The following is a 27,357-nucleotide window of genomic DNA, read 5'->3' as shown; positions in this document are numbered from 1 at the left end:
AGTTAATAATATTGCGGTGTCTTACGTGGTGGAATTGGTGTACATCTAGTGAATGGATTTCCAGTATAACCAGAATCGCATGAGCAAATAGGGCTATGGTTTACAACTTGGCATGTGGCACCAGTTCCGCAAGTGCCCGGACATGGGTTTATACATTTTTGATTGTTACAGCTCTTGTCTGATGGACATTCTGAACTGACCACACATTCCGGTCGACACTGCGGCGGATTGCCAATGAAGGTCGGCAGACACGAACAACTGGCTTGATTGTTGTTTACTTTGCACTGAGAGTTAGGCCCGCAAGGGTTCGGTTCACACGGGGACGTAGGCGGTGTTTGAAGAGCGGCTAGAAAGATATTAAGAAATTATTAAGAAACATAACGATTGAAAGTTGAGCAGTAACAATAAGAATATTACAATTATTTTACTTACGTTCTACGTGTCGGTTGCAATATTGGAATGGATTTCCGGTATATCCAACGGCACACGTGCACATCGGTACATGATTGATGACTTGACAGTTTGCATTAGGAGCGCAGGCTCCCGGGCATGGATCCTTGCACTTATTGCCAATGCAGGCCTTATTTGAGGGGCAATCGGAGTTCAATACGCATTCCGGTTTGCATCCATCGTATGGGTTACCATAATATTCCGGGTAACACGTGCATGAACCTGCGCCGTTTTGTTCTCTGCACATCGCGTTTGCTCCGCAAGGCGACGGGTAGCAGGGATCGCTCCTATCGATGGATGGCGGATCGGGTATAACAACACATTGGACGAATGGATCGCCAGTGAAACCTGGGGTACACGTGCAAGATGGACTGTGATTGATGACCTTGCATTGGGCATTGAGGCCACATGATCCCGGACAAGGGTCTTTGCATTTTTGATTGATACATGCCAAATTAGAAGAGCAGTCTCCGTTGTACACGCATTCTGGGCGGCAATTCGGAGGAGTTCCGATGAACGTTGGTAAGCACGAACATGAATATGAATCTCCCCGTGGACTACATTGACTGTTCGGTCCGCACGGCGACGGGTTGCAAGGGTCGACTGGATCGGCAGGCGGTGGTGGAGGTGCTAAAAACCAGATATTTTTATTTAATTGGCTGCTCAAAATTGCAGTTGGATATAGAAAGGGATCGCAATACCGGTATTTCAAAACCGAAATACCGGAATTTTCGGTATTAAGAAAGCACACTCGTTTACGTTTTTATTATTAATTTATGTGCTGCTAAAATGAAAATATATTGAGTGAATCCAACAGAGGTGAAAAAATATTTCACAAAATACAAATTTCATCAAATATATTTATATAAGTGATTGATGCGATGAATTATCATAATATTATTTTGAAATAGAAAACATCCGTAACAAAAATGTTCAATTATTCTATAATTATTGTTGACTGTACAAGCGTTGAATTTAAGAAGCTTTTCCTTCAGCCTGACTTATTTGCACTTTTGAGGGCTTTAGTTAAAATTATCAATATATTCAAATTATTTGTAAAAAATCACGTTCTACAAATATGATCAATACATAATATATTTTAATGTCAACATAATAAATGTAGGTATGTAGATTTTTGCTATAAAATAATATTGTAAAATGATTTTAATAGCTATATTTATTGATAAGCACCTACTTCTGTTTTTTTTTAATGTTTAAGAAATATCCGGTGTTCAATAAGAAATACCGAAAAACCGGTATTGAAATTTTCATTCTGTGTTGCAATCCCTAGATATAGATATATAAATTATACTTACGGATAAGATAACACCGATTGAACGGATCCCCTGTGTATCCTGACATACAGGAACAAATAGGATTATGGTTGACGACCGTACATCTGGCCTCCAGTCCGCAAGTTCCAGGACAAGGATCTTTACATTTCTGGTTGCTGCACGCCTCATTTTGAGGACACTCTGAACTGATGACGCACTCGGGTCGGCAAGACGGCGGGCTTCCGATGAATCCCATAACGCAAGAACATACCGCTTGTCCGTTGATCTCTCTACATTGACTGTTAGGTCCGCAAGGAGACGGATTACATGGGTTTGTTACGGCTGGAGCTATAATGAAAAACATGATCATTCATAACAGGCTACAAAATGTATAGGCTATATTAATAAATAATTATGTTTTTTGTTGAAGTATACCTTGTACAGGTTTGCATTCAGAAAAGGCATTGCCGTCAAATCCAACAGGACAGCTACACATCGGTATGTGATTTATGACGTCGCATTGCGCGTTTTGGCCACAAGTGCCGGGGCACGGATCCGCGCATTTATTACGAATGCAAGCTTTGTCTCTTGGACATTCCGCACTGACAACACATTCCGGTCTGCATCCGGTGTATGGATCTCCTTGATATTCGGGAAGACATGTGCATACGCCGTCTCTGCACTGAGCATTCGGACCACACGGTGTTGGATTACAAGGGTCTGCTTTTGGAGGCGGAGAGGCTACAACAAAAATAAGCATTTTATAAAATATATTGAACTATTCAGCATTTGGTATACGGTAAAGTAATATTAATTTGACTAAAAAACTTGTACTCACGTGTCGGTGGCTTAGGGAAGCAGTTTGTGAATGGATCTCCAGTATAGCCTTCGGGGCACGTGCACACGGGTGTGTGATTGATAACAGCGCATTGGGCACCTAATCCGCACGATCCGGGGCAAGGGTCACGACACTTCTCATTCATGCAAGCCTTGTTACTAGAGCATTCAGGGTTGATAGTACATTCGGGTCGGCAATTAGGAGGATTTCCTAAGTATGTTGGCAGACATGAGCAAGACGGTGTGCCGCCTATGTCCCTACATTGTGAATTGAGACCGCAGGGAGAAGGTACGCACGGGTCTCTGTAAGGTTCCGGTTGTTGAACAGGCGGTGGTGCTAAAAATAATTCGAAAGGTTTAAACACGATATTGACTTAGATACATGTTTTGAATAAATTATATAAATAAGTAATTGACATTTTAAAACAGAAAGAAACTCACGTGGTATTGGGTAACATCTGGAGAATGGATCTCCAGTATATCCTTGGTTACATGAACATATCGGACTGTGATTGTTGACGTCACATCTGGCATTCTGACCGCAGGGGCCGGGGCACGGGTTCGTACATTTCTGATTGAAACATGCTTTGTCTAAAGAGCATTCTGAGCTGACGACACATTCCGGCCTGCAAGCTGGCGGTGATCCCATATAGTTTGGTAAACAAGAGCAAACTCCTTGTCCATTTACTACTCGGCATTGACTGTTGGGGCCGCAGGGTGATGGATTGCACGGATCTACTGGTTCCGGTTCGATCGCTAAAAAATATTTCGCATTATAATTGGGTAGGTACCTCAGTTTAATAGTGTAATAGGCACTTTGCCATGAATCAAAAATAAATTGAAAATGGTAAAGAGATGAACGGTCGTATTTTGATTAGAGACAAGCCGGAGGTTTGTTTGAGATTTTGCGTCTACGCTTTATGCTAGCCCTGCTTGGTAAAGCATAGACAGATGACTCTATTCTTGTTACCCGCTTATGTAAATGGTAACGCGTAAAACGCATACCACACTAATCTGCATATATTTATTATTTGAAACCGTGTGGCATTAGCATATACAGCGGATGTAAACATTATATCAAAATTCCTGCAAAAGACTTTCTAGTGACTACTGTTCTGTTAAAATATGTCTTACGATCTTGGTAGACGTTGCAGTAACGGAATGGATCTCCGGTGTATCCAGGTCTGCAAGTGCACGACGGCAGATGGTTGATGACTTGACAATCTGCGTTCTGGCCGCACGTTCCGGGGCAAGGATCTTGACATCTGTTACGTAGACAAGCTTTGTTTGAAGCGCAATCTGAACTGACAACGCACTCGGGTCGGCAGCCTTCATAAGGGTTTCCGAAATATTCCGGAAGACAAGTGCAAGCGCCGGCACCGTTCTGGTCTCTGCAGACTGCATTTGCGCCACAAGGTGAAGGAACGCAAGGCGTGGGTCGTTCGTACGGCGGAGGATCGGCTTGCTGTCTAGAACACTGCGTGAACGCATCGCCAGTGAATCCTACCAGGCAAATGCACATTGGGGTATGACTGACAACGCGGCATTCCGCATTAGAACCGCACGCTCCCGGACAAGGGTCTTTACATTTTTGGTTGATGCACGCTAGCTGACTAGAGCATTCGCTGTTACTGACACATTCCGGTCTGCAGTTGGGAGGTGAACCAATAAATTCAGGCAGGCAAGAGCACGACGGCGAATCACCGATTTCCTTGCATTGGGAATTGGGACCGCACGGTGATGGCTGGCATGGGTTTACAATCACAGGAGGTATTTCAGCTGTGGATAAAATATTTATGTCAGTTTAACAAGTAATTAAAAATTATACCATTTAGTACCTTATTTAATCATATACGTACGTATAGGTTGACATCTGACGAAAGGATCGCCTGTAAATCTGGGCGGGCAGGTACAAATCGGATTATGATTTATGACCTCGCATCTAGCACCCAGGCCGCAAGTTCCAGGACATGGGTCTCTGCACTTTTGATTGCTACATGCCTCGTTCTGGGGACACTCCGAGCTGACCACGCACTCGGGTCTGCACGTGGGCGGGCTTCCGATGAAACCTTGCACGCAAGAGCACACCGCCTGTCCGTTGATCTCCCTACACTGACTGTTCGGTCCGCACGGTGACGGGTTGCAGGGGTTGGTTACGACGGGAGCTGAATCGTAAAATAAGTGAATGCCATCAATAACAATGACTGACAACTAAATTGCGAAACAATTATAAAATTATTATTTAATGCAACAATGTAATATTATGATTTTATTGTAATGTAATATTTGATAAACGTACCCTTTACAGGTCTACAATCCACAAACGCGTTTCCATCAAAGCCTGGTGGACAACTGCACATCGGTATGTGGTTGATAACGTCGCAGCGTGCATTCTGACCGCACGTGCCGGGGCAAGGATCGGCGCACTTGTTACGCATGCACGCTTTGTCTTTGGAACAATCTGAGCTGACAACGCATTCCGGCCTGCATCCCACATACGGATCTCCCTGGTATTCAGGGAGGCATGTGCACACACCGTCTCTGCATTGAGCGTTTGAACCGCACGGTGATGGATTGCAAGGGTCTACTGCTTGCGGTTGTTCGGGTGCTAAAAGAATAACATGAAGATGTTCTTAAGAAAAGAAAAAAATCTTTCTAAAAAAATTCTGTAGGTATTACTTATAGAACTAGTCTAGTGATTAGTAGGGCATTATGCAAAATGCCCTGTGGAACTTCTCATCTTCCTTAAAAAAAATAATATAACTACATATTTTCCTTCATTCATTTAAGAAGAATTGGATATACATATAGTATAAATAGTAAGTTAAAAAAAATACCTACATCAAAAAATCGCTCTAATCGCTCTACCCTAGCTAATGTCATTTAACCCTTAGAATGCTACGCAACGATATATCGCTGTTTTTGATATTGGCCACAACGATCGTCGTTTTGCATTTGATGCCTGAAATGTTAAGTTAATTTTGGAACATACTACTGCTTCAGCGGTATGAAATATTTTTGATATATTTAGTTTTATTGTTGTGTAATATAACTTGATTTATATATGTTTTGTGACTGGGTAGGGTTAGAACTTATAACTATTGTATTTTTTTTCATCGCATCAGCATTTTTATAATAAAAGCATTAATTTCAAATACAAATTTCAGTTTACAATATAAACAAATTTCGTTTTTTATTTGTTTACAGTCAAATTCTGAGTGGAATGACAATTTTTTTTTAATATTATACATTTGAAACAGTGGGAAAAGTATTTTAGAACAGTGTTTCCCTAAAAATACTAAAGATTATACTAACTTTATTAATACTAACTTACTTAATTCTAATTTACTAAAGTAAAATACACGGATCGTGACTCCCTGAAGGGACCATAGATTTTCTATTAAATTAAAGTGGATTTATACTATAAAAAAACAATTTCATTTATAAAAAAAATAATGAAATAAAAATCATTTGCAATATTTTAAATGTTCCGATAAGCAAACACCATGAAGAACTTTTTCACAACTCAAGCATATTGTAGGCAATTTTTTAACGGGGCCACCATTTTTCCTACTGCAAACGATGCAAACTTTTTCTTTTCAGCCGGGTAATTTCCTAATTCCACTATTTTGTATTATCCCTCGTGTGAGATTATGTGCATCCGATAAATAATTTTTTTCTACCATCCAACCTTTTTCAATAGTTTCTATGATTTGTGATATGAATTGATATCTTGATAATTTTGGATCACTTGCATTATCTTTATATATTATATAAGAATTCAGATTCATCCTTGATATTACGTTAAACGCGACTTTCTTCCAATATTTTACCGAATTATTTTCTCAATAAGATGTTATGGGGAGTACGTGTCGTTAGCTAACGCAATCGAATGGAATTAAAATAATATTTTGAAGTAACCGAATGTTTCCAATAGCTGTTAAAAATAAAAACTCGATAGTTCGTTTCGCTCGCACACGTGGTCGTCAGTATGATAGAGCGAGAAAGAGAATTTCAATTAATTTTAAAGGCAGACGAAGCGGGGGATATCTAATAGCCTCATTATCTATTTAAAACGATAAACTAATTACAAAACGTGTTTTCAAAATATTCCGATATCGCAGAATCAATTAGAGTGGTAAGGTGTCTAAAAATAATACAATACTTTAATTTATCGACAATTTTTGGTAGCAATCTTCGACCGGATTTTGCACAACATCGTAGCAGCCAAAGGGTTAAGCACCCAGTCTATAACATGTATAGTATAACGAGAGGACGAATTTACTTAGCGCCTTAATATAATATGTTGGCAAAAATACCATCTATTTCATCTAAAATAAACAATGGCTACAATCACATTATTGAAGAGTAAGATAATTTTTCGCTTACGTGGTGGCTTAGGGAAGCAGTTGGTGAATGGATCTCCTGTGTATCCTTCGGGACACGTGCACACAGGAGTGTGATTTATTACAGCGCACTGTGCTAACTGTCCGCACGATCCCGGGCACGGGTCGCGGCACTTCTCGTTCATGCAAGCTTTGTTACTAGCACACTCGGAATTGATGGTACATTCCGGGCGGCAATTTGGTGGACTACCGATATAATTTGCCATACAACTACACGATGGCGCTCCGCCGATGTCTCTGCATTGTGAATTCAAGCCGCAGGGTGTCGGCGCGCAAGGATTTCGGTACTCTTCTATCTTCGGGGGAATGTCTATAGGTCCTGGAAGATGATTTATTGACATGTTCAATAAAGACAAAAATAATAACAATTTCTACAAATGACGTCTACTATGGCCGAGTGGCTTACGCGTCGACTTATAATATCGTGGGTCCCAGATTCGAATTCTGGGTCTGCCAAAAACACACGTGTTGGGTGTCAGAGTATGGACCTAATCGGCTGAGAAAGTTTATTTTTCGTAAAAAAACAAAAATTTGTCAATCCAAACCTCTACTTTGTGGAGGCCCATATGATTTTTTCAGGATCAGACACGTGGTCAAAAGAAAAACAAATATAACCACAAAAAGAAAATAAAATTTAATAACAAGCTCAAATACTTATTATAAATGTATTCAATAAAGATACTGAAATAGAAAATCTTAAAGATGTAGTAGGTACCTTTATCGTAATTATTATAGGAGATAATAAAACTATTTTCTAAATAAAAAAATATGCATACATTCATTCAAAAGCTTACTTGGATAACATGTAGTAAATGGATCTCCTGTAAATCCATCTCGGCATGAGCATATGGGACTATGATTGACAACTTGGCAATTTGCGTTTGAACCGCAAGCTCCTGGACAAGGATCCGAGCATTTTCTGTTTACGCAAGCCAATGACAGTGAGCACTCAGAACTGATTGTGCACTCTGGTCTGCAGGAAGGAGGCGAACCCACATATTCCGGTAAGCAACTACAAACTGCTTGACCGTTGATTTCTCTACACTGGCTATTAGGACCACAGGGCGATGGGTTGCATGGATTCGACGGCGGAGGATCTTTTTCTATATTAAAGAATAACATCATCAGTATAGTCTATATTAAAGAACAAACAGTAAGCGTATTATGTGTCTAGATGAAATAATTTTAAATAATGGAAACAAATAAATAAATTGAAACAAAGTTTTATTAGATTTATTGATTTTAAAATGAGGCATATCTTACGTTTCGGTTCTAGTGAACAGTATCCGTATGGATCTCCAATATATCCGGTAGGGCATTGGCACGACGGCAAATGATTGACAACTTGGCAAATGGCGTTGGATGCACAAGTTCCAGGACATGGATCCACGCATTTGCTTCTCACGCAGGCTCGATTAGATAGACAATCGGAATTCAATATGCACTCCGGTCGACATCCATCATACGGATTTCCAAAGTAATCCGGTAGGCACATGCAAGAACCGGCTCCATTCTTTTCACGACATTCGGCATTTGCACCGCATGGTGACGGTGAACATGGAGTAGCATGTTCTTTCAAAGGAGGTACTAGCAAAATAAAGTAACAAGATAAAACAATTATTCTTATAAGCAAAAACCAAATTGTCACAGCATAAAAAAGATTAAGCAATACATGTTATGAAAATGGATGAACCAAAATAACCTATGCATAATGAAGTACGATGATAGAATTGCCAAATCTAAATAAGCTGAAATAATAAGTAATTGAAGATATCAATGAAAAAATGGAAATGATCAAGGCTCTTTTTAAAAATTCAACAATCCTATAGGTATATGAAAGAAGCATGTACCTGGAATAGCATCACAACGTGTGAAAGGATCTCCTGTCAACGTTGTAGGGCAGAAGCAATTTGGAGAGTGACTAACAACTCTACATTCTGCGTTAAAACCGCAAGTACCGGGGCAGGGGTCTTTGCATTTCTGATTGATGCACGCCAGGTGACTAGAGCATTCGCTATTACTGACGCACTCGGGTCTACAGTTCGGGGGTGATCCTATGTATTCAGGGAGGCACGAGCACGACGGCGTATCGCCGATTTCCTTGCATTGGGAGTTGGGACCGCACGGAGACGGTTGGCAAGGGTTCACGATGACTGGAGGGGTCTCGGCTGTGGAATAAATATAACGATACTAAGTCAGGAGACACTGGGTTATGCGAACGCGTAAATATATATTCACAAATGAATAATCCATTTTCGATATGCAGCAAATGGGTATAACTGTATTTAATATAGAAATGTTGAAAAATGGTTTAGAAATAAACGAGTGGCTTACGTATGGGCTGACATCTGACGAACGGATCGCCCGTATACCTCGCGGGACACGTGCAAATGGGATTATGATTTATGACCTCGCATCTAGCGCCAAGGCCGCACGTTCCGGGGCATGGATCTCTACACTTTTGATTGCTACAAGCCTCGTTCTGGGGACACTCGGAACTGACCACGCACTCGGGTCTGCACGTGGGCGGGCTTCCGATGAAGCCCTGCACGCAAGAGCACACTGCCTGTCCGTTGATCTCCCTACATTGACTGTTGGGTCCGCATGGTGACGGATTGCAGGGGTTGGTTACGATGGGAGCTGAATCAGAGAATGGGGAGCGAATGAGCGACATTAGGACCGTGACAGTTGACATTGCACATTGCCATAGTCATAATTATTTCAATTTATAACTGCAATTATTATGCAAACAATTAATACATTAATTATGGCTCAAAAATAAAGGGCGCGATGAGAACGTACCCTGTACAGGTCTGCATTCGACGAATGCATTTCCATCGAAGCCTGGAGGGCAGCTGCACATCGGTATGTGGTTGATAACGTCGCATTGTGCGTTCTGACCGCACGTACCGGGACAGGGATCCGCGCACTTGTTGCGCATGCACGCTTTGTCTCTGGGACATTCTGCGCTGACAACGCATTCCGGCCTGCATCCGACGTACGGATCGCCTTGGTATTCGGGAAGACACGTGCACACGCCGTCTCTGCACTGAGCGTTAGGTCCGCATGGCGACGGATTGCAAGGGTCTGATTCTTGGGGCGGTTCGGCGGCTAAAAACACGAGAGGGGGGTAATCTAAAACCGTTTCATCGTACGCTATCGGCACGTTATTGTATTAATGATGCGCACATTCTTAGCAAGACGCGAGCATCGCCTACGATAGAACTTCCAACTGCATTCTGCGATCGATCGGTCCGATCCGGTGAAGCCGTGGCAAAATAAATAAATAAATTTCCAGTACTACACGCGAGATGGAAATCCGGATAAAAGGAAACGATTTTTTGTTGTTGCGTGAACGCGAGTCTGCCAAAGGCTCGCATGCAAGCCATAGTCGGAAGTTATATTGTAGCTGCGAATGTCGGTATTTAAAAAGCTGACAAAGCAGATCCGCCGGATCGTTCGCTTACGTGGCGGCTTGGGGAAGCAGTTCGTGAAGGGATCTCCCGTGTAACCTACGGGGCACGTGCACACGGGCGTGTGATTAATGACGGCGCACTGGGCACCCAATCCACACGATCCGGGGCAAGGGTCACGGCACTTCTGATTCATGCACGCTTTGTTACTGGAGCACTCTGGATTTATGGTGCATTCGGGTCGGCAATTAGGGGGGCTTCCTATGTATGTTGACAGACATGAGCATGACGGCGCACCGCCAATGTCCCTGCATTGCGAATTGAGACCGCAAGGCGACGGTACGCACGGATCTCTGAAAGGTTCCGCTTGTAGGGGAGGTGTCGGCGCTGAAAACCAAGTTATGGGGGTTAACACAGATTGGGCCCGACGGACGAAACGTTGTATGTTAACGTAATAATACTATTAATCGAGCAAATCATTCAATTACGAGTACGAACGGAAAGGTCACTCACGGGGTATTGGGTAACATCTGGAGAATGGGTCTCCAGTGTATCCTTGGTTACAAGAACATATCGGGCTGTGGTTGTTGACGTTGCACCTGGCGTTCTGGCCGCAGGGACCTGGGCATGGGTTTGTGCATTTCTGATTGAAACAAGCCTTATCCTGCGGACATTCCGAACTGACGACGCATTCCGGTCTGCACGCGGGCGGTGCTCCGACATACGTCGGTAAGCACGAGCACACTCCTTGTCCGTTTATTACCCTGCATTGGCTGTTTGGTCCACACGGCGAAGGGTTGCATGGGTCGACTGGTTCCGCTACGACCGCTGGGGGATAATAATATATTTTGAAATTAAATCTTTCATGGGAAAGGACAATGACTACGCATTCCGATTGGATGCGAACATGTAGAATTAGGAAAAAATATTGAATTTACGTAATGTTTATACTATTGACGTTGATCGATCAAAAATCAATGTGGTGACTACGATTCAAATTTGGTTGATTATAAAGGAATCGATTTAAACGTTAAATGGCGATAAACGCAATGACGTGGTATGCACGGGAGCCTAAACGACGCAATCACTACGATTTGACAAAGCCGATATTATAACCAATTTGATAAGATATTAAGAAAAATAGGTTTGTACCCAACCGTTTATTTGAAAATTATCTAGCTGCTGACTACGAATAAGAAAGAGTGAGATCAAAACACATCTTACGTTCTTGGTATACGTTGCAGTATCGGAACGGGTCTCCGGTGTATCCAGGTCTGCACGTGCACGACGGCAGATGATTGACTACCTGGCAATCCGCGTTCTGACCGCACGTGCCGGGGCACGGATCTTGGCATTTATTACGCAAGCACGCTCTGTTGGATGCGCAATCAGAGTTAAGAACGCACTCTGGCCGACAGCCTTCGTAAGGGTTTCCAAAGTATTCGGGGAGACAAGTGCAGGCGCCGGCGCCGTTTTGTTCTCTGCATACGGCGTTGGAGCCGCAAGGGGATGGAATGCATGGCGTGGAAGGCTCTTCTCGCGGTGGCGGTTCCGATTGTTGCACGAAACACTGCACGAATGCATCGCCGGTGTATCCGACGGAGCAGATGCACATCGGCGTGTGGCTGACCACGCGGCATTCCGCGTTCGCGCCGCACGATCCGGGGCAGGGGTCTTTGCATTTCTGATTGATGCACGCCAAGTGACTAGAGCATTCGCTATTACTGACGCATTCGGGTCTACAGTTCGGGGGTGATCCTGTGTACTCAGGGAGGCACGAGCACGAAGGCGAATCGCCGACTTCCTTGCACTGGGAGTTGGGACCACACGGAGACGGTTGGCAAGGGTTCACGATCACCGCAGGCGTGTCGGCTGTGAAATAAATTCCGATAATTCAAATGACGCTGGGGTATGTGAATGTTTGCGTACTGAATAAATTACAATAATTATATCGTTTGGCATAGGTATATAATATTTCATAGATAATATTATACCCGCATGTATGTATGGAATATTATGCATTAAGCAAATTGTTGACAAGAATTAAAAAGCACTGCATAGATAGTCAATGAGTGGCTTACGTATGGGCTGACATCTGACGAACGGATCGCCCGTGTACCTCACGGGACACCTGCAAATGGGATTGTGATTTATGACCTCGCATCTAGCGCCAAGGCCGCATGTTCCGGGGCATGGATCTCTACACTTTTGATTGCTACAAGCCTCGTTCTGTGGACACTCGGAACTGACCACGCACTCGGGTCTGCACGTGGGCGGGCTTCCGATGAAGCCCTGCACGCAAGAGCACACTGCCTGTCCGTTGATCTCCCTACATTGACTGTTGGGTCCACATGGTGACGGATTGCAGGGGTTGGTTACGATGGGAGCTGAATCAGAGAATGGGGAGCGAATGAGCGACATTAGGACCGTGACAGTTGACATTGCACATTGCCATAGTCATAATTATTTCAATTTATAAGTGCAATTATTATGCAAACAATTAATACATTAATTATGGCTCAAAAATAAAGGGCGCGATGAGAACGTACCCTGTACAGGTCTGCATTCGACGAATGCATTTCCATCGAAGCCTGGAGGGCAGCTGCACATCGGTATGTGGTTGATAACGTCGCATTGTGCGTTCTGACCGCACGTACCGGGACAGGGATCCGCGCACTTGTTGCGCATGCACGCTTTGTCTCTGGGACATTCTGCGCTGACAACGCATTCCGGCCTGCATCCGACGTACGGATCGCCTTGGTATTCGGGAAGACACGTGCACACGCCGTCTCTGCACTGAGCGTTAGGTCCGCATGGCGACGGATTGCAAGGGTCTGATTCTTGGGGCGGTTCGGCGGCTAAAAACACGAGAGAAGGGTAATCTAAAACCGTTTCATCGTACGCTATCGGCACGTTATTGTATTAATGATGCGCACATTCTTAGCAAGACGCGAGCATCGCCTACGATAGAACTTCCAACTGCATTCTGCGATCGATCGGTCCGATCCGCTGAAGCCGTGGCAAAATAAATAAATAAATTTCCAGTACTACACGCGAGATGGAAATCCGGATAAAAGGAAACGATTTTTTGTTGTTGCGTGAACGCGAGTCTGCCAAAGGCTCGCATGCAAGCCATAGTCGGAAGTTATATTGTAGCTGCGAATGTCGGTATTTAAAAAGCTGACAAAGCAGATCCGCCGGATCGTTCGCTTACGTGGCGGCTTGGGGAAGCAGTTCGTGAAGGGATCTCCCGTGTAACCTACGGGGCACGTGCACACGGGCGTGTGATTAATGACGGCGCACTGGGCACCCAATCCACACGATCCGGGGCAAGGGTCACGGCACTTCTGATTCATGCACGCTTTGTTACTGGAGCACTCTGGATTTATGGTGCATTCGGGTCGGCAATTAGGGGGGCTTCCTATGTATGTTGACAGACATGAGCATGACGGCGCACCGCCAATGTCCCTGCATTGCGAATTGAGACCGCAAGGCGACGGTACGCACGGATCTCTGAAAGGTTCCGCTTGTAGGGGAGGTGTCGGCGCTGAAAACCAAGTTATGGGGGTTAACACAGATTGGGCCCGACGGACGAAACGTTGTATGTTAACGTAATAATACTATTAATCGAGCAAATCATTCAATTACGAGTACGAACGGAAAGGTCACTCACGGGGTATTGGGTAACATCTGGAGAATGGGTCTCCAGTGTATCCTTGGTTACAAGAACATATCGGGCTGTGGTTGTTGACGTTGCACCTGGCGTTCTGGCCGCAGGGACCTGGGCATGGGTTTGTGCATTTCTGATTGAAACAAGCCTTATCCTGCGGACATTCCGAACTGACGACGCATTCCGGTCTGCACGCGGGCGGTGCTCCGACATACGTCGGTAAGCACGAGCACACTCCTTGTCCGTTTATTACCCTGCATTGGCTGTTTGGTCCACACGGCGAAGGGTTGCATGGGTCGACTGGTTCCGCTACGACCGCTGGGGGATAATAATATATTTTGAAATTAAATCTTTCATGGGAAAGGACAATGACTACGCATTCCGATTGGATGCGAACATGTAGAATTAGGAAAAAATATTGAATTTACGTAATGTTTATACTATTGACGTTGATCGATCAAAAATCAATGTGGTGACTACGATTCAAATTTGGTTGATTATAAAGGAATCGATTTAAACGTTAAATGGCGATAAACGCAATGACGTGGTATGCACGGGAGCCTAAACGACGCAATCACTACGATTTGACAAAGCCGATATTATAACCAATTTGATTAGATATTAAGAAAAATAGGTTTGTACCCAACCGTTTATTTGAAAATTATCTAGCTGCTGACTACGAATAAGAAAGAGTAAGATCAAAACACATCTTACGTTCTTGGTATACGTTGCAGTATCGGAACGGGTCTCCGGTGTATCCAGGTCTGCACGTGCACGACGGCAGATGATTGACTACCTGGCAATCTGCGTTCTGACCGCACGTGCCGGGGCACGGATCTTGGCATTTATTACGCAAGCACGCTCTGTTGGATGCGCAATCAGAGTTAAGAACGCACTCTGGCCGACAGCCTTCGTAAGGGTTTCCAAAGTATTCGGGGAGACAAGTGCAGGCGCCGGCGCCGTTTTGTTCTCTGCATACGGCGTTGGAGCCGCAAGGGGATGGAATGCATGGCGTGGAAGGCTCTTCTCGCGGTGGCGGTTCCGATTGTTGCACGAAACACTGCACGAATGCATCGCCGGTGTATCCGACGGAGCAGATGCACATCGGCGTGTGGCTGACCACGCGGCATTCCGCGTTCGCGCCGCACGATCCGGGGCAGGGGTCTTTGCATTTCTGATTGATGCACGCCAAGTGACTAGAGCATTCGCTATTACTGACGCATTCGGGTCTACAGTTCGGGGGTGATCCTGTGTACTCAGGGAGGCACGAGCACGAAGGCGAATCGCCGACTTCCTTGCACTGGGAGTTGGGACCACACGGAGACGGTTGGCAAGGGTTCACGATCACCGCAGGCGTGTCGGCTGTGAAATAAATTCCGATAATTCAAATGACGCTGGGGTATGTGAATGTTTGCGTACTGAATAAATTACAATAATTATATCGTTTGGCATAGGTATATAATATTTTATAGATAATATTATACCCGCATGTATGTATGGAATATTATGCATTAAGCAAATTGTTGACAAGAATTAAAAAGCACTGCATAGATAGTCAATGAGTGGCTTACGTATGGGCTGACATCTGACGAACGGATCGCCCGTGTACCTCACGGGACACCTGCAAATGGGATTGTGATTTATGACCTCGCATCTAGCGCCAAGGCCGCATGTTCCGGGGCATGGATCTCTACACTTTTGATTGCTACAAGCCTCGTTCTGTGGACACTCGGAACTGACCACGCACTCGGGTCTGCACGTGGGCGGGCTTCCGATGAAGCCCTGCACGCAAGAGCACACTGCCTGTCCGTTGATCTCCCTACATTGACTGTTGGGTCCACATGGTGACGGATTGCAGGGGTTGGTTACGATGGGAGCTGAATCAGAGAATGGGGAGCGAATGAGCGACATTTGAACCGTGACAGTTGACATTGCACATTGCCATAGTCATAATTATTTCAATTTATAACTGCAATTATTATGCAAACAATTAATACATTAATTATGGCTCAAAAATAAAGGGCGCGATGAGAACGTACCCTGTACAGGTCTGCATTCGACGAATGCATTTCCATCGAAGCCCGGAGGGCAGCTGCACATCGGTATGTGGTTGATAACGTCGCATTGTGCGTTCTGACCGCACGTACCGGGACAGGGATCCGCGCACTTGTTGCGCATGCACGCTTTGTCTCTGGGACATTCTGCGCTGACAACGCATTCCGGCCTGCATCCGACGTACGGATCGCCTTGGTATTCGGGAAGACACGTGCACACGCCGTCTCTGCACTGAGCGTTAGGTCCGCATGGCGACGGATTGCAAGGGTCTGATTCTTGGGGCGGTTCGGCGGCTAAAAACACGAGAGGGGGGTAATCTAAAACCGTTTCATCGTACGCTATCGGCACGTTATTGTATTAATGATGCGCACATTCTTAGCAAGACGCGAGCATCGCCTACGATAGAACTTCCAACTGCATTCTGCGATCGATCGGTCCGATCCGCTGAAGCCGTGGCAAAATAAATAAATAAATTTCCAGTACTACACGCGAGATGGAAATCCGGATAAAAGGAAACGATTTTTTGTTGTTGCGTGAACGCGAGTCTGCCAAAGGCTCGCATGCAAGCCATAGTCGGAAGTTATATTGTAGCTGCGAATGTCGGTATTTAAAAAGCTGACAAAGCAGATCCGCCGGATCGTTCGCTTACGTGGCGGCTTGGGGAAGCAGTTCGTGAAGGGATCTCCCGTGTAACCTACGGGGCACGTGCACACGGGCGTGTGATTAATGACGGCGCACTGGGCACCCAATCCACACGATCCGGGGCAAGGGTCACGGCACTTCTGATTCATGCACGCTTTGTTACTGGAGCACTCTGGATTTATGGTGCATTCGGGTCGGCAATTAGGGGGGCTTCCTATGTATGTTGACAGACATGAGCATGACGGCGCACCGCCAATGTCCCTGCATTGCGAATTGAGACCGCAAGGCGACGGTACGCACGGATCTCTGAAAGGTTCCGCTTGTAGGGGAGGTGTCGGCGCTGAAAACCAAGTTATGGGGGTTAACACAGATTGGGCCCGACGGACGAAACGTTGTATGTTAACGTAATAATACTATTAATCGAGCAAATCATTCAATTACGAGTAAGAACGGAAAGGTCACTCACGGGGTATTGGGTAACATCTGGAGAATGGGTCTCCAGTGTATCCTTGGTTACAAGAACATATCGGGCTGTGGTTGTTGACGTTGCACCTGGCGTTCTGGCCACAGGGACCTGGGCATGGGTTTGTGCATTTCTGATTGAAACAAGCCTTATCCTGCGGACATTCCGAACTGACGACGCATTCCGGTCTGCACGCGGGCGGTGCTCCGACATACGTCGGTAAGCACGAGCACACTCCTTGTCCGTTTATTACCCTGCATTGGCTGTTTGGTCCACACGGCGAAGGGTTGCATGGGTCGACTGGTTCCGCTACGACCGCTGGGAGGATAATAATATATTTTGAAATTAAATCTTTCATGGGAAAGGACAATGACTACGCATTCCGATTGGATGCGAACATGTAGAATTAGGAAAAAATATTGAATTTACGTAATGTTTATACTATTGACGTTGATCGATCAAAAATCAATGTGGTGACTACGATTCAAATTTGGTTGATTATAAAGGAATCGATTTAAACGTTAAATGGCGATAAACGCAATGACGTGGTATGCACGGGAGCCTAAACGACGCAATCACTACGATTTGAAAAAGCCGATATTATAACCAATTTGATTAGATATTAAGAAAAATAGGTTTGTACCCAACCGTTTATTTGAAAATTATCTAGCTGCTGACTACGAATAAGAAAGAGTAAGATCAAAACACATCTTACGTTCTTGGTATACGTTGCAGTATCGGAACGGGTCTCCGGTGTATCCAGGTCTGCACGTGCACGACGGCAGATGATTGACTACCTGGCAATCTGCGTTCTGACCGCACGTGCCGGGGCACGGATCTTGGCATTTATTACGCAAGCACGCTCTGTTGGATGCGCAATCAGAGTTAAGAACGCACTCTGGCCGACAGCCTTCGTAAGGGTTTCCAAAGTATTCGGGGAGACAAGTGCAGGCGCCGGCGCCGTTTTGTTCTCTGCATACGGCGTTGGAGCCGCAAGGGGATGGAATGCATGGCGTGGAAGGCTCTTCTCGCGGTGGCGGTTCCGATTGTTGCACGAAACACTGCACGAATGCATCGCCGGTGTATCCGACGGAGCAGATGCACATCGGCGTGTGGCTGACCACGCGGCATTCCGCGTTCGCGCCGCACGATCCGGGGCAGGGGTCTTTGCATTTCTGATTGATGCACGCCAAGTGACTAGAGCATTCGCTATTACTGACGCATTCGGGTCTACAGTTCGGGGGTGATCCTGTGTACTCAGGGAGGCACGAGCACGAAGGCGAATCGCCGACTTCCTTGCACTGGGAGTTGGGACCACACGGAGACGGTTGGCAAGGGTTCACGATCACCGCAGGCGTGTCGGCTGTGAAATAAATTCCGATAATTCAAATGACGCTGGGGTATGTGAATGTTTGCGTACTGAATAAATTACAATAATTATATCGTTTGGCATAGGTATATAATATTTTATAGATAATATTATACCCGCATGTATGTATGGAATATTATGCATTAAGCAAATTGTTGACAAGAATTAAAAAGCACTGCATAGATAGTCAATGAGTGGCTTACGTATGGGCTGACATCTGACGAACGGATCGCCCGTGTACCTCACGGGACACCTGCAAATGGGATTGTGATTTATGACCTCGCATCTAGCGCCAAGGCCGCATGTTCCGGGGCATGGATCTCTACACTTTTGATTGCTACAAGCCTCGTTCTGTGGACACTCGGAACTGACCACGCACTCGGGTCTGCACGTGGGCGGGCTTCCGATGAAGCCCTGCACGCAAGAGCACACTGCCTGTCCGTTGATCTCCCTACATTGACTGTTGGGTCCACATGGTGACGGATTGCAGGGGTTGGTTACGATGGGAGCTGAATCAGAGAATGGGGAGCGAATGAGCGACATTTGAACCGTGACAGTTGACATTGCACATTGCCATAGTCATAATTATTTCAATTTATAACTGCAATTATTATGCAAACAATTAATACATTAATTATGGCTCAAAAATAAAGGGCGCGATGAGAACGTACCCTGTACAGGTCTGCATTCGACGAATGCATTTCCATCGAAGCCCGGAGGGCAGCTGCACATCGGTATGTGGTTGATAACGTCGCATTGTGCGTTCTGACCGCACGTACCGGGACAGGGATCCGCGCACTTGTTGCGCATGCACGCTTTGTCTCTGGGACATTCTGCGCTGACAACGCATTCCGGCCTGCATCCGACGTACGGATCGCCTTGGTATTCGGGAAGACACGTGCACACGCCGTCTCTGCACTGAGCGTTAGGTCCGCATGGCGACGGATTGCAAGGGTCTGATTCTTGGGGCGGTTCGGCGGCTAAAAACACGAGAGGGGGGTAATCTAAAACCGTTTCATCGTACGCTATCGGCACGTTATTGTATTAATGATGCGCACATTCTTAGCAAGACGCGAGCATCGCCTACGATAGAACTTCCAACTGCATTCTGCGATCGATCGGTCCGATCCGGTGAAGCCGTGGCAAAATAAATAAATAAATTTCCAGTACTACACGCGAGATGGAAATCCGGATAAAAGGAAACGATTTTTTGTTGTTGCGTGAACGCGAGTCTGCCAAAGGCTCGCATGCAAGCCATAGTCGGAAGTTATATTGTAGCTGCGAATGTCGGTATTTAAAAAGCTGACAAAGCAGATCCGCCGGATCGTTCGCTTACGTGGCGGCTTGGGGAAGCAGTTCGTGAAGGGATCTCCCGTGTAACCTACGGGGCACGTGCACACGGGCGTGTGATTAATGACGGCGCACTGGGCACCCAATCCACACGATCCGGGGCAAGGGTCACGGCACTTCTGATTCATGCACGCTTTGTTACTGGAGCACTCTGGATTTATGGTGCATTCGGGTCGGCAGTTAGGGGGGCTTCCTATGTACGTTGACAGACATGAGCATGACGGCGCACCGCCAATGTCCCTGCATTGCGAATTGAGACCGCAAGGCGACGGTACGCACGGATCTCTGAAAGGTTCCGCTTGTAGGGGAGGTGTCGGCGCTGAAAACCAAGTTATGGGGGTTAACACAGATTGGGCCCGACGGACGAAACGTTGTATGTAAACGTAATAATACTATTAATTGAGCAAATCATTCAATTACGAGTACGAACGGAAAGGTCACTCACGGGGTATTGGGTAACATCTGGAGAATGGGTCTCCAGTGTATCCTTGGTTACAAGAACATATCGGGCTGTGGTTGTTGACGTTGCACCTGGCGTTCTGGCCGCAGGGACCTGGGCATGGGTTTGTGCATTTCTGATTGAAACAAGCCTTATCCTGCGGACATTCCGAACTGACGACGCATTCCGGTCTGCACGCGGGCGGTGCTCCGACATACGTCGGTAAGCACGAGCACACTCCTTGTCCGTTTATTACCCTGCATTGGCTGTTTGGTCCACACGGCGAAGGGTTGCATGGGTCGACTGGTTCCGCTACGACCGCTGGGAGGATAATAATATATTTTGAAATTAAATCTTTCATGGGAAAGGACAATGACTACGCATTCCGATTGGATGCAAACATGTAGAATTAGGAAAAAATATTGAATTTACGTAATGTTTATACTATTGACGTTGATCGATCAAAAATCAATGTGGTGACTACGATTCAAATTTGGTTGATTATAAAGGAATCGATTTAAACGTTAAATGGCGATAAACGCAATGACGTGGTATGCACGGATGCCTAAACGACGCAATCACTACGATTTGACAAAGCCGATATTATAATCAATTTGATTAGATATTAAGAAAAATAGGTTTGTACCGAAGCGTTTATTTGAAAATTATCTAGCTGCTGACTACGAATAAGAAAGAGTGAGATCAAAACACATCTTACGTTCTTGGTATACGTTGCAGTATCGGAACGGGTCTCCGGTGTATCCAGGTCTGCACGTGCACGACGGCAAATGATTGACTACCTGGCAATCCGCGTTCTGACCGCACGTGCCGGGGCACGGATCTTGGCATTTATTACGCAAGCACGCTCTGTTGGATGCGCAATCAGAGTTGAGAACGCACTCTGGCCGACAGCCTTCGTAAGGGTTTCCAAAGTATTCGGGGAGACAAGTGCAGGCGCCGGCGCCGTTTTGTTCTCTGCATACGGCGTTGGAGCCGCAAGGGGATGGAATGCATGGCGTGGAAGGCTCTTCTCGTGGTGGCGGTTCCGATTGTTGCACGAAACACTGCACGAATGCATCGCCGGTGTATCCGACGGAGCAGATGCACATCGGCGTGTGGCTGACCACGCGGCATTCCGCGTTCGCGCCGCACGATCCGGGGCAGGGGTCTTTGCATTTCTGATTGATGCACGCCAAGTGACTAGAGCATTCGCTATTACTGACGCACTCGGGTCTACAGTTCGGGGGTGATCCCGTGTACTCAGGGAGGCACGAGCACGAAGGCGAATCGCCGACTTCCTTGCACTGGGAGTTGGGACCACACGGAGACAGTTGGCAAGGGTTCACGATAACCGCAGGCGTGTCGGCTGTGAAATAAATTCCGATAATTCAAATGACGGTGGGGTATGTGAATGTTTGCGTACTAAATAAATAATAATAAATATATCGTTAGGCATAGGTATATAATATTTCATAGACAATATTATACCCGCATGTATGTATGGAATATTATCCATTAAGCAAATTGTTGACAAGAATTAAAAAGCACTGCATAGATAGTCAATGAGTGGCTTACGTATGGGCTGACATCTGACGAACGGATCGCCCGTGTACCTCGCGGGACACCTGCAAATGGGATTGTGATTTATGACCTCGCATCTAGCGCCAAGGCCGCATGTTCCGGGGCATGGATCTCTACACTTTTGATTGCTACAAGCCTCGTTCTGTGGACACTCGGAACTGACCACGCACTCGGGTCTGCACGTGGGCGGGCTTCCGATGAAGCCCTGCACGCAAGAGCACACTGCCTGTCCGTTGATCTCCCTACATTGACTGTTGGGTCCACATGGTGACGGATTGCAGGGGTTGGTTACGATGGGAGCTGAATCAGAGAATGGGGAGCGAATGAGCGACATTACTACCGTGACAGTTGACATTGCACATCGCCATAGTCATAATTATTTCAATTTATAAGTGCAATTATTATGCAAACAATTAATACATTAATTATGGCTCAAAAATAAAGGAGGGCGATGAGAACGTACCCTGTACGGGTCTGCATTCGACGAATGCATTTCCATCGAAGCCCGGAGGGCAGCTGCACATCGGTATGTGGTTGATAACGTCGCATTGTGCGTTCTGACCGCACGTGCCGGGGCAGGGATCCGCGCACTTGTTGCGCATGCACGCTTTGTCTCTGGGACATTCTGCGCTGACAACGCATTCCGGCCTGCATCCGACGTACGGATCGCCTTGGTATTCGGGAAGACACGTGCACACTCCGTCTCTGCACTGAGCGTTAGGTCCGCATGGCGACGGATTGCAAGGGTCTGATTCTTGGGGCGGTTCGGCGGCTAAAAACACGAGAGGGGGGTAATCTAAAACCGTTTCATCGTACGCTATCGGCGCGTTATTGTATTAATGATGCGCACATTCTTAGCAAGACGCGAGCATCGCCTACGATAGAACTTCCGACTGAATTCTGCGATCGATCGGTCCGACCCGCTGAAGCCGTGGAAAAATAAATAAATAAATTTCGAGTACTACACGCGAGACGGAAATCCGGATAAAAGGAAACGGTTTTTTATTGTTACGAGAATGCCAGTCTGCCAAAGGCTCGCATGCAATAGACAGTCGGGAGTTATATTGTAGCTGCGAATGTCGGTATTTAAAAAGCTGACAAAGCAGACCCGCCGGATCTTTCGCTTACGTGGTGGCTTGGGGAAACAGTTCGTGAAGGGATCTCCCGTGTAACCTTCGGGGCACGTGCACACGGGCGTGTGATTAATGACGGCGCACTGGGCACCCAATCCACACGAACCGGGGCAAGGGTCACGGCACTTTTGATTCATGCACGCCTTGTTACTGGAGCACTCGGGATTTATGGTGCATTCGGGTCGGCAGTTAGGGGGGCTTCCTATGTACGTTGACAGACATGAGCAGGACGGCGCACCGCCAATGTCCCTGCATTGCGAATTGAGACCGCAAGGGGACGGTACGCACGGATCTCTGAAAGGTTCCGCTTGTAGGGGAGGTGTCGGCGCTGAAAACCAAGCGACGGGGGTTAACACAGATTGGGCCCGACGGACGAAACGTTGTATGTAAACGTAATAATACTATTAATTGAGCAAATCATTCAATTACGAGTACGAACGGAAAGGTCACTCACGGGGTATTGGGTAACATCTGGAGAATGGGTCTCCAGTGTATCCTTGGTTACAAGAACATATCGGGCTGTGGTTGTTGACGTTGCACCTGGCGTTCTGGCCGCAGGGACCTGGGCATGGGTTTGTGCATTTCTGATTGAAACAGGCCTTATCCTGCGGACATTCCGAACTGACGACGCATTCCGGTCTGCACGCGGGCGGCGCTCCGACATACGTCGGTAAGCACGAGCACACTCCTTGTCCGTTTATTACCCTGCATTGGCTGTTTGGTCCACACGGCGAAGGGTTGCATGGGTCGACTGGTTCCGCTACGACCGCTGGGAGGATAACAATGTATTTTGAAATTAAATCTGTCATGGGAAAGGACAATGACTACGCATTCCGATTGGATGCGTACATGAAGAATTAGGTAACAAATTTTGAATTTACGTAATGTTCATACTATTGACGTTGATCGATCAAAAAATAATGTGGTGACTCCGATTAAAATTTTGTTTAAGTCAATTAGTTCTAACACCGCGACTGGTGCGTTTTGAGTACTTGGCCATTAGATATAATAAACGTGTTATTTAAATGTGGTAATTCAAAGGTCAGTGATTGTGTTAATATTAACGAATCGATTTAAACATTAAATACGATAAACGCAATGGCGTGGTACGCACGGTACCTAAGCAACGCGATCACTACGATTTGACAAAGCTGATATCGAGAGCTAAGTATCATAAGAACGAATGAACCAAAGATGGTATTTTCCGATTTTTAAACATTTATACTAAATAAAATCACTCTTTTATGCGTCAAAAGGACATTTTTCAAACTATTACCCAAATATGTTTTTATGCGAAGCGTATCTCACATAATATAATCAAAAGATTAAAAATCATAATAGCGTAATATATCGTTTGTTTTTTTTCGTAAACTCTCACGTATTCGGCTAGTTTCAGTAGTTTCAGAATATCATATTGTATCATCCGCCGTTTATTCAAAAAATCATTGATAAATGTTTGTTTTTTTTCGGTTCATACACGATATTATAACAATACATATAATAATGAACACATACTTGGCTAATAATTAATTTATTTATTCATACATTCAGATTAGCTATGCGTTATTAGAGTTAAAAGTTTAGGTAGGTATCTATTTAATCACTATTGGAAATAAGGATGAAATAATTTCCTTTTCTCGACTGATAGTGAGCCTGTCAAGATAAAACTGAATTTGCTTGCCAAATAAATGCGTACGTGAATTCTTCAAAAATAATTCCATTTGGTCACACTGTCATGGACAATACTCGAACCGGACTTCTACGTGTCATTACAAAGAACCTTCAAGGGTTATTTGAGAAAACAAGTCATAGAAATATCAGAATAGCTTCAATACAGACTTTCTAGAACTAATTGGCCCAAATGACGTAATTTCTGATGAGAAACGATGTTGTTTTTATAAAATTAGTTTGTGAAAGTTTCGAGTGATTCTACTACATGGAAAAAAACTTAAGGATCTGCGAGTTATATAATTATGGTATAATAAAAGAAAGATAAATATCACACATTCTACACATATCTCCAATGTAAAAAAAACTATACGAGTTGAGAGCTGGGGGGGGGTGTATCTTTGATACAGCTATCGTGATCCCCTATGCTCATTTATCCAAATATATAGCACTACGATCACGCGTGAAGTTGCAATGACACAATGCCAGTTCAATGACCAGTCAGAGCTCAGCCATGGCCCAGGTAATCGACATTCGAGCTGAGAGATTATTTGTCAATGATGTCATGTCATTCTTTTAAAATGTCATGTCAGTTCAACTCTACTGATATCTACACGAAATCTAGCATTCGTGCATTATTTTACGAGTTTAAATTGGTGTTAATAAAATAAGTAAGTCTATTTTTATTATAATATTATGTTTATAAACATTTAGCGTAAACATAAATATGTGAAGAAGTTATGTTGTTATTCATAAAGCCAATATTGTCATCATCGCAAAAAACTAAATCTGACTTAAAATATCGACTTTAATTTTTTTTGCCACAATTTCGTTTTTATAATAATTATTACGAATACTTTTTTGAGTTCTGGGGCTCATAGTCAATATTCATAGTCACGCATATTTTAGAGGGCATCCAAGTATATATATATATACACACACACACACACACACGTCGGTTATCTTTGGTGAGAGTGACATTGAATATGACGATGAAAATATTTAGGTTAAATTGTATTGCCTTTTTCCTTCCTTTATTTTAGTCAATATTAGTTCATTCGTTGAAATAATAAAACAAATCGTAAAATTTATGAGTCTCGGATTAAATGCTACTTCATAGATAACCAGTATATTATATAAAATAAATAAACATCGCTTAAAAGGCTATTAGAATCAGAATAAACTGTTGAAGAAATAAAACTTTTCTTAAAAACTTGTTTTGATTTCCTTTAAACTAATCAAAATGGACATACGTTTTAATGATACGAAGTCCTATAAATAACCAACTTGCGTATATATTAAGAAAAATAGGTTTGAACCCAAGCGTTTATTAGAAAATTATCTAACTGCTGATTATCGGATAAGGAGTGGAATCAAAACAAATCTTACGTTCTTGGAACACGTTGCAATAACGGAACGGATCTCCCGTGTATCCAGGCCTGCACGTGCACGAAGGTAGATGGTTGATAACCTGGCAATCCGCGTTCTGACCGCACGTGCCGGGGCACGGATCTTGGCATTTATTACGCAAGCACGCTCTGTTGGATGCGCAATCAGAGTTGAGAACGCACTCTGGCCGACAGCCTTCGTAAGGGTTTCCAAAGTATTCGGGGAGACAAGTGCAGGCGCCGGCGCCGTTTTGTTCTCTGCATACGGCGTTGGAGCCGCAAGGGGATGGAATGCATGGCGTGGAGGGTTCTTCTCTCGGTGGCGGTTCCGATTGTTGCACGAAACACTGCACGAATGCATCGCCGGTGTATCCGACAGAGCAGATGCACATCGGCGTGTGGCTGACCACGCGGCATTCCGCGTTCGCGCCGCAGGATCCGGGGCAGGGGTCTTTGCATTTCTGATTGATGCACGCCAAGTGACTAGAGCATTCGCTATTACTGACGCACTCGGGCCTACAGTTCGGGGGTGATCCTATGTACTCAGGGAGGCACGAGCACGACGGTGAATCGCCGACTTCCTTGCACTGGGAGTTGGGACCACACGGAGATGGTTGGCAAGGGTTCACGATCACCGCAGGCGTGTCGGCTGTGAAATAAATTCCGATAATTCAAATGACGCTGGGGTATGTGAATGTTTGCGTACTGAATAAATTATAATAATTATATCGTTTGGCATAGGTATATAATATTTCATAGATAATATTATACCCGCATGTATGTATGGAATATTATGCATTAAACAAATTGTTGACAAGAATTAAAACGCACTGCATAGATAGTCAATGAGTGGCTTACGTATGGGCTGACATCTGACGAACGGATCGCCCGTGTACCTCGCGGGACACCTGCAAATGGGATTGTGATTTATGACCTCGCATCTAGCGCCAAGGCCGCATGTTCCGGGGCATGGATCTCTACACTTTTGATTGCTACAAGCCTCGTTCTGTGGACACTCGGAACTGACCACGCACTCGGGTCTGCACGTGGGCGGGCTTCCGATGAAGCCCTGCACGCAAGAGCACACTGCCTGTCCGTTGATCTCCCTACATTGACTGTTGGGTCCACAGGGTGACGGATTGCAGGGGTTGGTTACGATGGGAGCTGAATCAGAGAATGGGGAGAGAATGAGCGACATTACTACCGTGACAGTTGACAT

General features: G+C 45.2%; 1 protein-coding gene across 1 annotated transcript in view; it reads right to left on the bottom strand.

Annotated features, from left to right (window-relative positions):
• The window catches only part of dpy (fibrillin-like protein dumpy), a 373,870-nt gene that overhangs the window by 20,825 nt on the left and 325,688 nt on the right, over window positions 1-27,357 (bottom strand). Inside the window, exons 102-140 of the mRNA XM_085957936.1 lie at window positions 26,997-27,302; window positions 26,140-26,787; window positions 23,537-23,851; window positions 23,078-23,410; window positions 22,413-22,721; window positions 21,944-22,249; window positions 21,087-21,734; window positions 20,375-20,689; window positions 19,916-20,248; window positions 19,251-19,559; window positions 18,783-19,088; window positions 17,926-18,573; window positions 17,214-17,528; window positions 16,755-17,087; window positions 16,090-16,398; window positions 15,622-15,927; window positions 14,765-15,412; window positions 14,054-14,368; window positions 13,595-13,927; window positions 12,930-13,238; window positions 12,462-12,767; window positions 11,605-12,252; window positions 10,894-11,208; window positions 10,435-10,767; window positions 9,770-10,078; window positions 9,302-9,607; window positions 8,818-9,135; window positions 8,231-8,554; window positions 7,762-8,070; window positions 6,951-7,286; window positions 4,861-5,169; window positions 4,421-4,726; window positions 3,696-4,340; window positions 3,003-3,317; window positions 2,563-2,898; window positions 2,160-2,465; window positions 1,767-2,072; window positions 433-1,080; window positions 26-346 (exon numbers count right to left, since the gene is read on the bottom strand). Of these exons, the coding sequence (XP_085814062.1) occupies window positions 26-346; window positions 433-1,080; window positions 1,767-2,072; window positions 2,160-2,465; window positions 2,563-2,898; window positions 3,003-3,317; window positions 3,696-4,340; window positions 4,421-4,726; window positions 4,861-5,169; window positions 6,951-7,286; window positions 7,762-8,070; window positions 8,231-8,554; window positions 8,818-9,135; window positions 9,302-9,607; window positions 9,770-10,078; window positions 10,435-10,767; window positions 10,894-11,208; window positions 11,605-12,252; window positions 12,462-12,767; window positions 12,930-13,238; window positions 13,595-13,927; window positions 14,054-14,368; window positions 14,765-15,412; window positions 15,622-15,927; window positions 16,090-16,398; window positions 16,755-17,087; window positions 17,214-17,528; window positions 17,926-18,573; window positions 18,783-19,088; window positions 19,251-19,559; window positions 19,916-20,248; window positions 20,375-20,689; window positions 21,087-21,734; window positions 21,944-22,249; window positions 22,413-22,721; window positions 23,078-23,410; window positions 23,537-23,851; window positions 26,140-26,787; window positions 26,997-27,302 (14,640 nt within the window). The remainder of the gene's footprint in view (window positions 1-25; window positions 347-432; window positions 1,081-1,766; window positions 2,073-2,159; window positions 2,466-2,562; window positions 2,899-3,002; window positions 3,318-3,695; window positions 4,341-4,420; window positions 4,727-4,860; window positions 5,170-6,950; window positions 7,287-7,761; window positions 8,071-8,230; window positions 8,555-8,817; window positions 9,136-9,301; window positions 9,608-9,769; window positions 10,079-10,434; window positions 10,768-10,893; window positions 11,209-11,604; window positions 12,253-12,461; window positions 12,768-12,929; window positions 13,239-13,594; window positions 13,928-14,053; window positions 14,369-14,764; window positions 15,413-15,621; window positions 15,928-16,089; window positions 16,399-16,754; window positions 17,088-17,213; window positions 17,529-17,925; window positions 18,574-18,782; window positions 19,089-19,250; window positions 19,560-19,915; window positions 20,249-20,374; window positions 20,690-21,086; window positions 21,735-21,943; window positions 22,250-22,412; window positions 22,722-23,077; window positions 23,411-23,536; window positions 23,852-26,139; window positions 26,788-26,996; window positions 27,303-27,357) is intronic.

Source organism: Rhyacophila brunnea, unplaced genomic scaffold (assembly GCF_057557595.1).
Source record: "Rhyacophila brunnea isolate RB1 unplaced genomic scaffold, BYU_Rbru_1.0 scaffold_7, whole genome shotgun sequence".
Lineage (NCBI taxonomy): Eukaryota > Metazoa > Arthropoda > Insecta > Trichoptera > Rhyacophilidae > Rhyacophila > Rhyacophila brunnea.
Note: the sequence above shows the minus strand (reverse complement) of the source record. Positions and strands in the feature narration are given on the sequence as shown.